This window comes from Opisthorchis viverrini, assembly GCF_000715545.1.
Source record: "Opisthorchis viverrini unplaced genomic scaffold opera_v5_396, whole genome shotgun sequence".
NCBI classification, from domain to species: Eukaryota; Metazoa; Platyhelminthes; class Trematoda; order Opisthorchiida; family Opisthorchiidae; genus Opisthorchis; species Opisthorchis viverrini.
In genome coordinates this window covers 267875-283082 of record NW_008752055.1, presented here as the reverse complement: position 1 = coordinate 283082, position 15208 = coordinate 267875, and the positions used below count along the sequence as shown (strand labels likewise).

Sequence of the window (15208 nt, the reverse complement as noted above, 5' to 3'; positions counted from 1 at the left end):
GCATACAGACCTGATTTAGTTTAATGCGTCTATCCAGAATATGACCCCATATCGCGAAACAACAAGTACTGAACTCATTAAAATGTAGTTGCCTATTTTAGCAGACCGGATGACACAATATTCTACTGGCTACCATGAGACATCATATAGGCGGGCGTGCACTGTTCAATACGTTCCACACGCGAGCATAATCAGGTTTGAGTTGAGGGCGTCTGCATACACTGAAGTGTTTTTTATACCAAATGTAATAGCTCTATAGCACGCATTTGAGACCGTTATAATCGGTAATCGGTTCCGTTCAGTTGTCGAACTATTGTCCTTTTATTCGCATTGCCGGTGACAGACGTTGAGTATTTGCCAGTGCATTGCTGATATGACGTAGACATTAACCTGATGAAAATTCTCCCATCCATGATCTCCCTATGAAGTCATCATGCTTTAAAACGACATCAGAGTGTATCAAATATTTTAGATTTGCGATTTCATATACGGGGCGCGAATTTACTGACCGGAAGGTCCGTGGTTCGAATTCGACCTCTGCCTCTCGACTTCCCCTGTTTAGGCTTGGGCAAACTGAGGGTATCCTAGCCCTCGTGTTTCTTTTGGGTGGAATGGCAGCTAGGGACCGAAAGGGTGTGTCAGCTGAACGACGAGGGTTTGTGATGTGGTCCCAATGTAGTACCTTACAGGGACTGAGTGTTAAAAAACGTAGACTGCTTTAGGTCTTTGTTTTTGCGACGACATGCGTACAAATTATCCGAATGTGCGCCAAAAGCCTGGATCACCGATGCATCAATCAACGGTCTTATCACTCGGCTTACGGAGCTGTTTTTAACGATTAGCTAAATGCGTCATAAGTTAAGCGAAAAGAGTAGTCGTGAGTAGTAAGTTTACCTGCTTCAGCTAGTTATCGACTGCCATGTTGAATATAATGGTCAGCAATACACCAGCCTGGAAGTTAATCGGGTCGTGAAGTCTCTTATCAATTATGGATTGATTGTGAAGAGACTGGCAGATCAATACGTATAAATGACAGGTGTTTTAACGAAATACACTCATTTACAAACTAATTTGGTTTTGAGAGAAACTCACCTGAAACCCAGCTGAATCTCTCGTTTGTGATGTTTCTAGGCAACTGAATATGCTGAACCAGACCGCCCCATGTTTCAGTCGCTACGATATTCGTATGTATATTCGTAATGCACTACTCATAAGGTCGCTGAAAATTCGTCGACAGCCCACAGGTGTTTTGTTTCACTTAGCAAACCCCATAGTTGACTGGAATGCTTTGTATCCGGCTTCTGGAAAGACCGTCAGATTTAATGAACTTTAACCACTGGGTTCAATTTCCGATGCATATAGAATTCTTATTTATAGCGTTTCATACTCCATTTCACAAACAAGCTGACGTATTTCTGAGCCTCCTTCATGCTTGCCTTGCTAAATGCCTAGGAAGGAGAAAAGCTGTCTAAAAGACGCACCAGATTACTCCTGGTTTTGAAGGCCCGTCAAGAGCTTTCAACTGTGAGAAAATAAGCTCTAAAGAGTTTGACGAAGATACTTTTTCCACGGGTGCTGAATAACCGAAAAAAGAACGAGCAAAAAGTGGTTACAACAGACAAATATGACGGGTTTTTGACCGAATAATGTTTTTGAAATCGGACATCCCGGATTTGAACTCAGTTGCAGCAGATTGTGAGTCGCTTAAGAGTCCCAGGGTCCGCTTAATTATGCTCGAAATTGCCTTTTCGAACCTGCCATCAGTTCAATCGACCTACGTTCAGATGTAAAATGACTTGTTTACACGAGCTATTGAAGTATTTTACCATGTATTAATAACAGACATGAATAACTCAACATTCGAATGAGTAAGTCTGAGAATTTCCTCAGTGTGAAGGAGGAATTTGAGAGGAACCACCTTTCTTTACCAAGACGCTGGAAACTTTTCAACCAGTGTTCAACCACCAATCGAAATAATTTCCTTCCGTTCTCTTCCCCAGCGGACATTGCGATAACAGAAAATCCGGTCACGTGGTATGACGCGTTCGATGAATGTGCCATAAAACAAAGGATATTCCTGTTCCCCTTATCTCAGAAAGTGATCGTAAGTCCGAAATTCTCGTCTTCAAACAACTTATAACGGATTCTTGTATCTCACGGAGTGGTATTTTAAATAATGTGAACCCTTCCCTATTATTCCCGATACTACTCAAAGCGTGGATGGAAGATTGTTCAAAACACACTTGTACACTTCCCCGTATCTCTCCGTTCATATGACTGGAAAAGTTGGGATGTCTCAGTGGAAGATATTTTAGTAAATCCCAGTTGGCATAGGCAAGTACCGACAAATTCTCAATGAGGTCAGCAGAATACGGGTGGTCGATGAAGCGACGAGTGCTGTCAGAATCACAAACTGAATCGGTGCCGTTAGTAGCTGCCCAGGGCGACTGATCATCCACCCAAACTGGGCTCTGCGTAGTCGATAAGAAAGAATAATCATGTTTTGATATGAGGGAATACTTGCATCCCCTGAGTGAAATGTGTTCTCTAAGATGGGTTATACGTGTTGTGAAACTGAGCTCAACAGTGTTGGAAACGCCAGTTTTCATACTCATTGTGTTATAGAATGTGTGGAATTGTAGGAACCTCAAATACTTGTGATAGACTAACGCAAGACGTCAAGGCCATTGTCGATTCGGTCGAATGGATAAGATGCAGGTGACCTAGGATTGATCAGTATGTTTGTTGTGGACCACAGTCTCCTTAATGCTTTCCTATTACCGTGAACCCCGGTCTGGATAGCCGATTGATAGCCTGGTGTGCTTGGCCAAACCAGAACGTCCGAACAGGCTGATCTATTGATCTCTGTCGCGTACATGTGGGTCAAAATGTGATACTAAGACTATAACTCATCTGTCAAGGACGAGTGAAGAACAGCCAATGAAATCCCCTTCAACGAAAACGGCTATTCCATTGGCTGTTATATAGTCCCGTTACGTTCGTAGGTGGTTCTCCTAGTAATGTCAACCAATGAAAATTAGCGGGCAGTTAAGCGTTTCATGGGCAGGAACCTGATGATGGTGTGATCTTGTCGGGACTTCGGCTATTTACTGTGGTCCACACAGGTAGCGAAAATACTCGTACAATGGGTAACATGTTCACCTTGGCAGAAATTCTGATGGTGTTATGGGTGAATCAGAAACAACAAATCGCGGTACGCACTAGGTGACAGACATGCACGTTTGTAATTCCTCGATCGAATTTGCGTCAATGAAGCTGGCTGGTTCTTTCACGGCTAAATGTGCGTCACAGTCCAGGATGGGGAAAAAGTGGTTGAACAGCAAGCGACTTTGTAATCAATCGCCACACAGACAGTAGATTCCCAATAAATATCCAAATAAGTGCATAGAACCATTGTTGCTAACTCCACACGTTCCCGTCTGCCTCCGCAAATAGTATGTGGACATCTTCACTGCAGTTTATTGATGGTGCCAACCGTGTGATGTAAAATTACTGGGCGAAGAAGAGCTTTTTCAAAGAATCTATTAGAAGAGCGTGTAGTGGTTAGGAGAACCTGATCGGCCAAGATACCATTGAAAAAACGATGGGATCAATATCGATCGTTGGATGCAATCATACCGGTCGTGAACTGATTGGATTGCACGATAGCAAAGAAGCTTTGAGAAAAACACTGCGCGAAAATGTAAACAAAACACCTGATGGATAAACTTAGTTTCGTCAAAAAACACTATTTCTGATCCAGAAAACACGTGTTCAGCAATAGAAGACGAGAGAAGAAACACCTGTCCAATGGCTAGTTTATTGTGCTTCTCATGAAGTGTAGCGAGATGTTTAGCCGCCAGGACTCGTCAAGAAAGCGCACGATACGATCGATAAAAGCAATCCATGCGTTTGTTTTTTGACATGATTCGAGTGAAAGTTTCTAAGACAGTCTAAGAACGAAACCTAAAAAAGCCCCCTCCAGCTTCCTTTAGGTTGCCAAAAAATCTGCAGCAGTGGTGCAAACACACACCAGGAAAACAAAAGGTAGTCGTTTTAAACTAGCTTCGTAGGCTTTGCTTGATATGAGTAAATCGTCGGAATATGCTGCCACAACATACTTTCGTAATAAAGTCATAAATATGATACTGAGACGTGTTACGACTTCCGTGACAAGATATGTGGAGATTTAGACGGTTGAATAATATTGAAAAATCGCTTTTTCGCGCATAAATGTGTATTTTCTAAACGTTCGTAATATAAGTTGGCTCACCCAGTCAATGCAAAGCTGTGAGACTGCCAGGATGAACTTCGTCTCATCTATCCTAAGCTTGACTGGAGACGCTGCAACATGCTGCTACTAGTGTAACGGTGAAATTACCAATGGGGAGGCATGCGAGTAGTATGTGGTGTTCTTGGAATTTCGCTTTGCGTCTCTTGAAAAGGGGAGATCCGTTGCGGAATTTGTGGAGTCACTTTGTAACATTTGCTCGCATTTGAGCAATGAGTGATTGGAGTCAGTAAATATATGCAGGAAAGTTCAAGAAAACGCGTTTAGGAGAAGATGGATGTCCAGTTTTTGTAAATTAGATGCAAATTAGATGTGAATTAGATTGCTTCCCTGTCCAATAGTCCGTAACCGGTCAGTTGGCATTTTCTAATAAATAACTCCGCAGCGAAGGCCTTCTTGCTTTCGCTAGTCCTTGTCTGTAGCTGTCAGTACCCTTGTTGTTAACAGTTTCCATCCAAGTTGTCTGGAGGTAAAGGGGCACCTCGAAATGTCTGCAGTAGGCAGGCAATAGATCTGTTCTGTCCGAACGTTTGCTCCGTTTTCCACAATAACACTTTAAGGTAGCCCACAGTTACACGACAGTGGATCAGCATCGTTCGATGCTGACAATGCTGCCGGGGTTCGGAGACCGTATGCTGTTTAGATGATAGCAGTAAAGGGTGGTGAAATTTCCCTCAGTTGACATTTCACTGTTGGGCTGATGGTGACGAGAGGGTACAGAAGCAACGCGAAGTAACTCGCACGTTTTCTTAAGGAAATTCATCAAAACCATAACTTTTTTAGAGTGGTTTTGCCATTACCGTCGCCACAATCCTTATCGTTATTGCTTGTCGTCAATCCTCTTGTTTCTTGCGGATTTCGCAGCGAGTGCATGTCACCCATTTTCGTTCTGAATCCCAGTGTTCTCAGCTGATCACCAAAAGAGGTTGTGTTTAGTTGGCTTACTTCACACCTAGAAGACACATACTACTAATGTGTATGTCGCCCAGTGTAGTCCACGTTCGCGAGGACAGTTGAACTCTTCTACTAGCTTCAGCGAGTTTGGGATGGCTCACTGGTTAAGGCGCGAACTTATTGACCAGACGTTCGGTGGTTCGAACCCAACCCCAAGATCTCTACTGTTCCTGTCTTGGGCTGGGAAACTTGGCAGTATCTCAGCCCTCGCGCTTTGTTCACGTGCAATGGTAGCTGGGAGTCGATAGGGCGTTGGGGATGAACGATTATTTTTGGTCTTAAAGTGCCTGGCAATGCTTTCACAACTTTGCACTGCGATGGACTTGGTTAGAGTGAGCATTATTCTCGCGTACGGAGCAAGCCAACGTAAAGCACAATCCATTCTTTAGTAAATGTTTTTGGAAACAGAGACGGTAGCAAGCAGGTGGACAGAAATCGAGCTGACAGACAGAGACATGGTGTGTTTTAGTCACTTTGCCGAAGATCGTCAGTCTGCTCAAAAGCGGCTCAGTTTGGAATATGAAACAATTCAACCTCTTCCATTCCCTTCTTTCGGAGACGACGGGTAATGGCATGCGCCCATGTGGGGTTCGAACTCGGGCCACCGAATGATTTGACGTGACAATATTGTCCCGTCACAACGGCTTTATCAAGCTACCGCTGCCAATTCCTCGCCACTCCACATAGCTTTAGGAATCGTGTTTTATTAAAAATGAACCAATCAATGAATTACACCGAAATTCAGGAAGCCTAGACAAATAGTATTTTCAGCGAAGGTAAGCGATTTTCGGAATTTGGATACTTGTATTATTTGAAGTCCAAGACACCAACAAAAACCTATTTCGTCGTTTTAAAGTCGACCAGAAATTGATCAAAACTCAAAGTATTCGAGATTATCTTTGTTGGATACTTTCTTCTAAGTGGACCTTGGTTAAGATGCTTATAGTTTAACTACTCCTAGTCCCAGCATTAGGCACATACAACAAAACCGTGTCGTTGATACCCACGCAATCTATCATCCATCCTACTTTCTTCTGGTCTCTGCACATAGGTTTTCCGTCACTCGGTTTTCCGTTCGTTTCTGGGCTGCACAAAGTTTGCATATTTTTAATAGTCTTGTGTCTTGCCAACACATTTTCAAGTATTATCGGAGTAATAGCAAAGTTATTCATATGAAGGTTCCGGTATGTTAGCCAAATCGAGTCACTTCAATTGGGCCGTCACACGTCGTAAGAAGTAACCCACCACTCGGTTAGCATGCACAATGTCCCATTAAGGAAGAGGCAGGAAACCGGAGACCGAACCTGTGCGCACTGTTGCGTCTCCAAGATAGCATCACCAATCACAGCTCTATGTGGAAATTCCCACAGAATTGATAAGCTTCCCGCCATGCGACAATATCTGGACAGGGTCTGGTGCAGTGGTACAACACAAGGAAAAGCCAATAGCCGAAAACAAAATCATGAGGAAACTCCGAACGATCGTAACCACTTCAAACATTCAGTGAGAACCATGTTGCAGACGAACCCCCGGTGCGGATAAATTCTTCTCCGAAATGCCTCTAACCCTGTTGCCTATGATCACCATCAAAGAACCGAGGTAGTAGGCCACTACCTCTGCTATGCAAAACTTTTCATTTGAAAGATCTGTTGTAAAACAAGAATGAGCAAGAGACAGAGGAATAGCTGGTGTAATGGTGTACACTACTGATGTGGCATGTAAGTAGTCCGCTGCCCAGTGTCAAGGCTCCGCCTCCTCACCTGAAGCAAGGCGAACGTTACTATGGAAATTACAGGACTGCTTCGAAGTGTTTATGATTAGCTACCCTTTCAAGAGTATCCAAGAATGTTCATGAGGACGCTTGGGAATGTTCCCCTTTCAAAAACTCTGTGCATGTGTTTATTTTCGTGTCTAACAGCTTGGAACCTTTTGGCTCGTGTTCGGTAATAGACAACTTTGCACCGATGAGCTTCTCTCCTGCTTCAAACACTTTAAGCTTCTCACATTCCCGGAAAATCTGAGGGGAAGTTGCAGGGAGACAGGCACCGATGTCAGTCATTTCCAGTAAATCACAAGGAGGATTAAGCATATCTCATTCAACAATTTCGACTGCAGAGACAGCATTCAGACTTCTCGAAGTACGACAAGTACGCGGTTCTTACAGCCGACAGTGATGATGCTGATGTCAGGTCCAAATTCGGTAGATACTTTTTCGGTGCCTAGCTGTCACGCCACCCGAAGTAACCATAATGCATCAAAACTAGAGGCAAGAGCGTTTCGGATCGACTCTACTAAATTTACTGTATTATGCAACATGTGTGTCAGCTGGTCCGAGGCAAAAGATTTATTGCACCCTCAGAGATGCATAGTATTCAAAAAGCGATCGCCTTTACGGCGTCTTTGTGACAGATGCCTGAACTCAATCACCCATTTAACCAGACTTCTTATAGCTCAGTGCTTTCCAGTGAAATCAGCTTTCCGAGGAACGTAATTACAGTTCACTTATGGTCTAAAACTTGAGCCTTCCTTCGTTTGCATGTAGTGACTGATACTGGTGTTATTTCACGTCATTCTACTCAGATATCTCAAACGGTACGGTCTCAAACGACCATCTGTGCTTCACCTAATGGGTCTCATTTTGTCTTTTACTACCCAGTTTAGTTTGCGCGAATGTCTGAAAACGTTTCGCTGTGACCATGGTTTGCTTTCTTTCCCAAAAAAGCACACTTAAAAGTACTTGTTTAATCACTGGACAGCTTTTTCTGTCACGTGCTTTCCCCAAAATAGCGTTTGCCATATCCTCATTGATAGGCCAGGTCGATTCCAGGTTGTTGGGTAGATCTGTGGCTAGCCTCTCTAGTTTCACTCAGCAGGGATGCTATCGGGTTTTTTCCAAGGAAAGGTAATGACCGCAAAAGAGCTATATGAAGCTGAGTGCTTGGAAAACTCACTGAGGTGCTAGAACAAACAGGTAGGGAATGTAGGCCTTACGAAACGGATCATGTTAAATTCACGTAATCCATCAGCCATTGCTGTCGTACAGTGACAAACAGACTCGGAAGACGTATAATGCTATCCATAAAACATTTTCTCCGCGTCCATGAAAACGCATGCAACAACGCTTAACCTATTATTCCGAAAATTCCCATTTATAATAAGAACACAGATGAGTTGGCGAACATGTTTTCGGCAAGGTCTTTTCAAGTCATACCATTGCAAAGGTTAAGAGAGCAGTATTTAACATATGTGAGTGAGCATGGTGTAAATGGACAGGAAATCGAGTGAGACGACATTGGCTACCTATCAAAGAACAGTTAGTTCAGGTCACCAATAGGATGACTTGAGCTAGTCGTCGCCGGGGGTGCTGTAGTTGTGTTTTCAGCACAAACCGCATTTGTGAGGAGAGGTGAGTTGGACCATGGTAAGTACAACACACGAACAAAGAGTTTTTGCCGACAAAGGTCGCGATGTCGTATGGCGATAGCTTCAGCCACTGCAATGGTGCGCTGCTGTACTTATCTGGGTTGGTTAGCTGGCGCCTTGTAAACAACGGGGAAACTTTGGCTGGGTATCACGTTGTGTGCAGTGTCAGCTAAATGTTGCACTACGGAGCTGGTTATCGTCCTCCTAGTTCCAGAAGCTAGCCAGGGTGGATTGTGTTCCTTCATTCTTTGGCCGAGTTGCCTAGTCGTGCGTCCGATGTATTCCGCTGCACAGCAGCAAGAAAATGAGTAAACTAACATATTTTGGGGGTGGACAGACACTCTATCCTCGAGATTGAAGGGGCAAAAACGATTGCTGGTGAACCAGGTTCGGAGTGTTGCTGCCGGGAAAACTTTGTTTAGACTTGTGGAAAGTCTTCTGTTCAGTAGATCTGCCCGTATATCTCCCTTAAACGGGAGGCTAATGTAAACTGGTTTCCTTCCAGCTGTGGCTGTGATAGTGTTTGCTTCCTTCCTATTCAAATGCATTGTGATAAACTTGTCGGGGAATCCAGTGTCTCTCAGGATGTTAATGAGAGTTCGGAATTCTTGTTCCGGCGCATCATCAGAGCATATTTTCTTCGCTCTGTTGGTTAGGCTATGGATCAGGTTCCGTTTTTGCTTTAGTTGCTCGAAGCTGCTAAAGTGTATTGACCGGACCAAGTAGGTTTTCGGTAAACCGATTGTTTCAGTGTACCATCGTGACGTCGTTCAAGGCCAACATCTAGGAAGTGGAAGAATTTGTCGGTTTCTCCTTCCGAAGTGAATCGGGTGACAGCGTGTGCCGTATTGAAATGTTGTTGGAACGATTCCAATTCGTCTTTATTGTTAACAACAGCGAAGACGTCATCTACATAACGGCAGTATTACTGCATCCGTGTAAGCCTTTAAGGGACCATTTTCAAGCCTACTCATGAAAATCTCGGCTAGTATTGCGCCCAGTGGTGAGCCCATGGCAACGCCGTCAATTTGACGGTAGAGCATGCCATTGGACAGTAGTTGCACATTCAATGTGCATCGCAGGAGGAGTTCAATCAACGCGTTGACTGGGATAGGTGACTGAAAATTGTTTGCTTCTATGTAGTTACATAAGTAGTTAATCGTAGTTAAACACATTGAATGGTATAGCGTAGTGGTTTCGGGTTGATGCAGTTTCCCGGGGACGATTTCTGAATGAAATTATCCCCAGAAACACCGTGTGTGTTCGCAGATGATTTCAAAACATTTCTCCAAATTTTGTTTCAGTATTGCTGTCAAGCTGTTGCATGCATGATCTCCATCGCCTAGCCATGGCAGTGTGAAGTGGTTCGATTACATTTTACTTGGTTGGCACCATGAAAGTGGGTGCCGCTAGGGGGTCCCGAAATTCGACACGCGGGGGTGCTTTGGGTATTGTACCTCGCCGAGGTCAAATGCTGGGTTCTGGCTTGCAATGATATCTCCTTAGGCCTCCGGGAGCAACAGCTTGACTACGCGGCACTAGCCAGACCTCATTTGTCGCATCACACCGTTGCCTGCTAACCTGATTACCTATAGGGATCCATCCAACCTAAGGGTAAAACGTCAATCACTGCCAAGAAGTTCCTTTCATTGGGTGAAACATTATGATCCGGATGAGCACGTTTTTCATGGATCTGGGCACTCAAAACGGTCCCAGCAATTCTGCCGTAACACCTGAATCATGTTGGTTAGTACACTTTGGTCTAACCTTCTCTGTTTCCCGTGAAATGTGTTAGGAGATCCTCCGGTCCTGTACGATGAATCTCAAAGCGTGTTCCAGGTTCACTGAAATTGTAGCTATCGATCGCTGACAAGTTGGCCAGCAAGCTCAACAGTTTGTTACATCGCTTCTGAAAGCATCCTGTTGGGTGCTAAAGTCTCTCCAATGCCTGGCTCTTTTTGGCTGCTTTATTCACTGCTTAGTTTGGCACGTGATTAGCAGTGTATTTCCACTGCGCACCTTGAGCCGTCCGTCAATATTTGACCACGTGACATGGTAATTGCAAATTGAGCGGAGCCTAAGTGAGAACTACTCACATTGCTGATCAGGCGTTCGGGGCGTAACGTTAAATGTTCAGTCATTGGCAGGAAGATGACGGGTTCGGAACTCTCTGGGATTCACGCGCTGCTGATGATTTCAAACAAGGATGTGTGTCTACTTGATATTCAGTCTATCATTCCCGCCTCCGACACTAAACATGATGCTGTCACGAGACTATCCGGTTCATCCATGGAGGATACGCAATGGGTCTAGCCTACTGCCGTCTACTTTTGTTCTACTTGAGCTTCTTCTATGGTTTAGCGTAAAAGTCAGTATTTTTGAGATCGAAATAGACAGTAGGACAGCACATTTTCAAACGTCACACACAGAACCCCCTAAGCCCCCCGTCCACGATCGATGACAGACCGACTGTGAAATGAGCAGTTTATGCCAAATATGATGCGATTTCGCTCGATAAAGTACATCCACATCAAGCGCAGCTTCCTCAAACCGGATCACAGCCACTCATGTTACACATAAAGAATGTGCCTATCAAGACCTGGGTCAGGCACAACTGAAATGGTCACGAAAACTGCGATTCAAACAGCTGCCGACCGAAGAATCTATCGAAATCAAAAGTTTAATTGCTTGTTTTACTCAATTACTACCCATACGAGTTACATCCGCCCAGTTTAGTTTTCACCCTCGCTATTCATAATCGTGACCAACACAGGATAAACCCATTTACGCCCACATAAACGCGTACGTAATCACCTTTCTTCCTGCTTCTCTTGTTTTACCCACTTTCATGCCCAACTCAGTACTTGACAAGATACCTGCTCAAGAACCGAACCGTGTGGGTCGAATACTACAAATCCCAATATGGATGGGAAGGTCATTCCGGTGTGCAGTCCATTATATCGTGAGTTATACAACACAGTACGGTTACTAGTCTATATTACCACGCCTCGAACTTGATTGTGTAAGCTGGAGGAGAAGAACTGCTTGAGTTACAATCAAACTCATCCAACCGCGCCCCGATGACGTCACCTCGAAGGGTCATGAAACTTTTGCAACATTGTCAACAAAAAATAAGAATTTGTCACCTTGAAAATTTGCAGCTTATTGTATTTCATCGATTACGTACAACTCCGTACCACCATGGGCAGTGTCCCCCCCTCCGAGGGACACAGGACGGTAAATTACATTGGATTCGGTACTTTACATAAGGAAGAAGTGTGATCTGACGTCAGACTACCGGCTGACACATGGGACAGGCTAGATTTAACTGAGACAACTGAGTATCATGACTTCCGGTGACTTCGTACCATCGACACCACTGTCGCTATCCCCTGGGTGATCAGTGCCAACCGGTGTCAATATTGTTTCATCCAGTTGTCTGTCAACGGTGGCAAGTCTATCTACAGTCTGTCCGTTCGTCAAGCGGATCGATATCAAGGTAACGAGTACGCTATTGGCTATCGTGAAAGTCAGAACGCAAGTCTGCGTTGAAAGAAAAAAACCAGACCGGAACTATGAGCATTTTGCTTATCTCCTATTGACCGACAGAGGTTTGTGAGGCACTGAACTGTCGGATTAGAGTTTTAATGGGCAAACTGCACAGCTCTTTGTCAAGAAAAATAGCTTGTTGCAAGTCAAATTTAACTCTGTAATGGTGGGGTGGCTGTCAGAAAAATCATTATTCTTTACGCCGTCTGTGCGCCCAAATTGCAGTACCCTAGTTTGAACTGCCACGAGTGTGGCGAAATCCGAACATATTTCGGTTAAAGCAACCCACTCCAATGAGGAGGAAGTCAAAATACAAACAAACGTTATGTGCCCATTTAGCAAGAAGCATTTCATCTGTTCGTGCGCTGCCATTTTAAGAATGTACAATTCAAATTTGGCCAAGTTCAGCGCGTTTGAATTTATTTGGAAAGATTCCAGTTTTTTTTCAACAGAACACGTTGATTATGTGGAGTGAACTGAGTGATTATTTTTCACGGAGGCCACACCATGCTTGGTACGGTATTCGAGCTATGGCAGTACACTTACTTAACGGAACACGCTACTCATAAAGTGGCTGAAAACTTTCCAATGTCCCACAGCTCATTTTGCCCGTATATGAGCCTCATCTTGTAGGCTCTGCTTCAGAGCTTACCTTAGACTTGTGTTCGACTTGAACACTAAATTGCATTCAAATGTCGTTTTTTAAACAAGTTTGGTGACAATCGGTAGATTTATTGATGGGCAATGTTTCGCTTTTGACACAATAGCTTCGTCAGGCCAAGTGACTAGGTTCCGAGGTTGATTGAGATTAAAGGCCGAGGGAGAACCAATCAGCTAAGTCAAGCCAAATCTGTGTTGGGTGTCGGCCAAGGGAATTTCAGTATGTTAGACTGGTTGAACTAGTGTTCGGTCGGGAGAACCACCTACGTGTGTTTGGGTCCAGCCTACGGTCTAGTTCTTCTCGTTCGGTTCATTTGAACGTCGTTTGAACCTTCTGTCCATCTGTGTGGATGAGCTAGTGCAAAGGTAGCGAACATAAGGTAGAACATAACGTTGACGGAAACCCGGGGACTGCGCCCCAAGAAGGGCGAAACCGGTCGTGGGCTGTCGATGGATTTTCAGCAACTTTATGAGTAGTACATTACAAAGATATATTGCTAAGATAGTTGTGTAAGAGGGATGCTGTGACCTTTGGTCGGGTTGGGATTTCCACACCCACCCCCCGGTTTTCGCCAATAATTCCACGTGGATTGACAACCACACAGTCACGTTCAACTCGGCTTATTCAAGAACGCTTTCCACACGCTCGCCTGTTCCATACCATCGATTCTATTCACTCTGTGATGCTTAGTAATTTCCACTGCCTCGGCTATCAGTTGCTGTGGTGAGAATCGCAGTCCCCGTCTTAAAATTTCCACATTCTCCAGATCTATTCTACGTCCCCTGTCTAAGACATGTACCGCCATCGCTGAGTCTTTGACCAGCGTTTGGTATTCATCTGCATCCCTTGGTGGTTTGTTTACCTTTCTTTTATGCTCACCAGTTCTGGTGTACAACACCCTGGCAGTTTGTCCTATGTAAACCTTAGCGCAATCGTTGCAGTTAATTTTATAAACGCGGTATTTAGTCCTTTTAACCATTCAGATAGCATTCAAATTCAAACATTATTTTGTAAAATAACCTGGATTTAATGGAAGTGACTGAAGATCATCCTATAAGAGAGGTTTAACCGGGACTTCTCTGATTTGCCTCCTCGAAACCTCGACGTTGCCTGTGTAAAAGGATTCGAAAGCAAGCTATATCTTCTGGATATGCCTCTTACCACGCTGAGGTTTAAGAAAGCTACATTCCGAAATCATAAAGTTCAAAATTCGTCCCCCATCAATCCTGACAGAGGATTTTGAAAATTTGCGAAGCCTGGTTACTCTTGCCAACCAAAGTTAACAACCTCGTCGGTCAGAACGATTCTCACTGTTCACCTAATTGTACACCATAGATATGAATGCAATGAATGTCGTTTGATACGAACTGTGTCAAGATATCGCTCTTCGAGTAAGACTCATAGATGGGAAACTAGTCGAACTCAGCCATCGCTGATCACTGATAATGTTCTCGATATTGGCAGTTTCATTGATGTTAACGCCACGTGTTTCATTTTAGTGCAGTCTAATCTACCTACATCATTATTATCATTGTCAGCTGTAATAACCGCGAACTCGTCGTACAGTAGTTGTAGCTGCCGCAGTTTCGTTCACCGATGATTTAGGGTGGGGGAAGCTAGGTAGCTGCGCATTGCAGGCGGGAGCTGATAAATTGGTGCATAAGTCCAGCACTGTCAGTGGGCTGTCAAGTGGGGGGTGGTTGGTTGGAAAATGAGCTATGCATTAAAGACAATAAATTGGATGAACGCCAGCGCAGCTGAGTTTGCTGGTAATGGCTTTCAAAATTTCCTTCCAAGTCATTGTTTGACCGTCTGTGGCTCGTTTCCATCCTTAACGTGGTTGTGCGAAAAGAGCCCATCGGGAAGTCGATCGACTGGCATACGCAGCACGTGGCCACGCCAGCGCAACCTATGCCGTGTGATCAGTTCATCTAATCTATCGTTAACAGTGAAACTCGATAAGGCTTTGTCAAGCACAGGTTTGCACTGAGGAATGTATGGCAATCACGCCCTACCTGACCTGGTTCATTTTCACAAGTGAAATCCATTCAGTCTTGTGCCTGTGACAGTGAAACTCGATAAGGCTTTGTCAAGCACCGGTTTGCACTGAGGAATGTGTGGCAATTACGCCCTACCTGACCTGGTTCATGTTCACAAGTGAAATTCATTCAGTCTTGTGCCGGTGATCTCTAGAGAGAGTTGCTGCTCGCATCTGTTTGTTAGTAGATACAAGTAAATAGACTGTTTGAAACGGTCCCATTTCCCATCCCATTAGTTCTTTTCGTATTATTCAACTCTGGATTGGTGAGTTGATCAATGTGTTTAAATGC

The 15208-nt window shown here is 44.2% G+C and overlaps 2 protein-coding genes across 2 annotated transcripts in view; one reads left to right on the top strand and one right to left on the bottom strand.

Annotated features, from left to right (window-relative positions):
• The window catches only part of T265_10705 (hypothetical protein), a gene marked incomplete at both ends in the record, with an annotated part of 67955 nt that overhangs the window by 39276 nt on the left and 13471 nt on the right, over positions 1-15208 (top strand). The window contains 2 exons of the mRNA XM_009177162.1: positions 2001-2104; positions 11530-11630. Coding sequence (XP_009175426.1) covers positions 2001-2104; positions 11530-11630 — 205 coding nt within the window. The remainder of the gene's footprint in view (positions 1-2000; positions 2105-11529; positions 11631-15208) is intronic.
• The window catches only part of T265_10706 (hypothetical protein), a gene marked incomplete at both ends in the record, with an annotated part of 7299 nt that continues 6503 nt past the window's right edge, over positions 14413-15208 (bottom strand). The window contains 2 exons of the mRNA XM_009177163.1: positions 14413-14594; positions 14626-14787. Coding sequence (XP_009175427.1) covers positions 14413-14594; positions 14626-14787 — 344 coding nt within the window. The remainder of the gene's footprint in view (positions 14595-14625; positions 14788-15208) is intronic.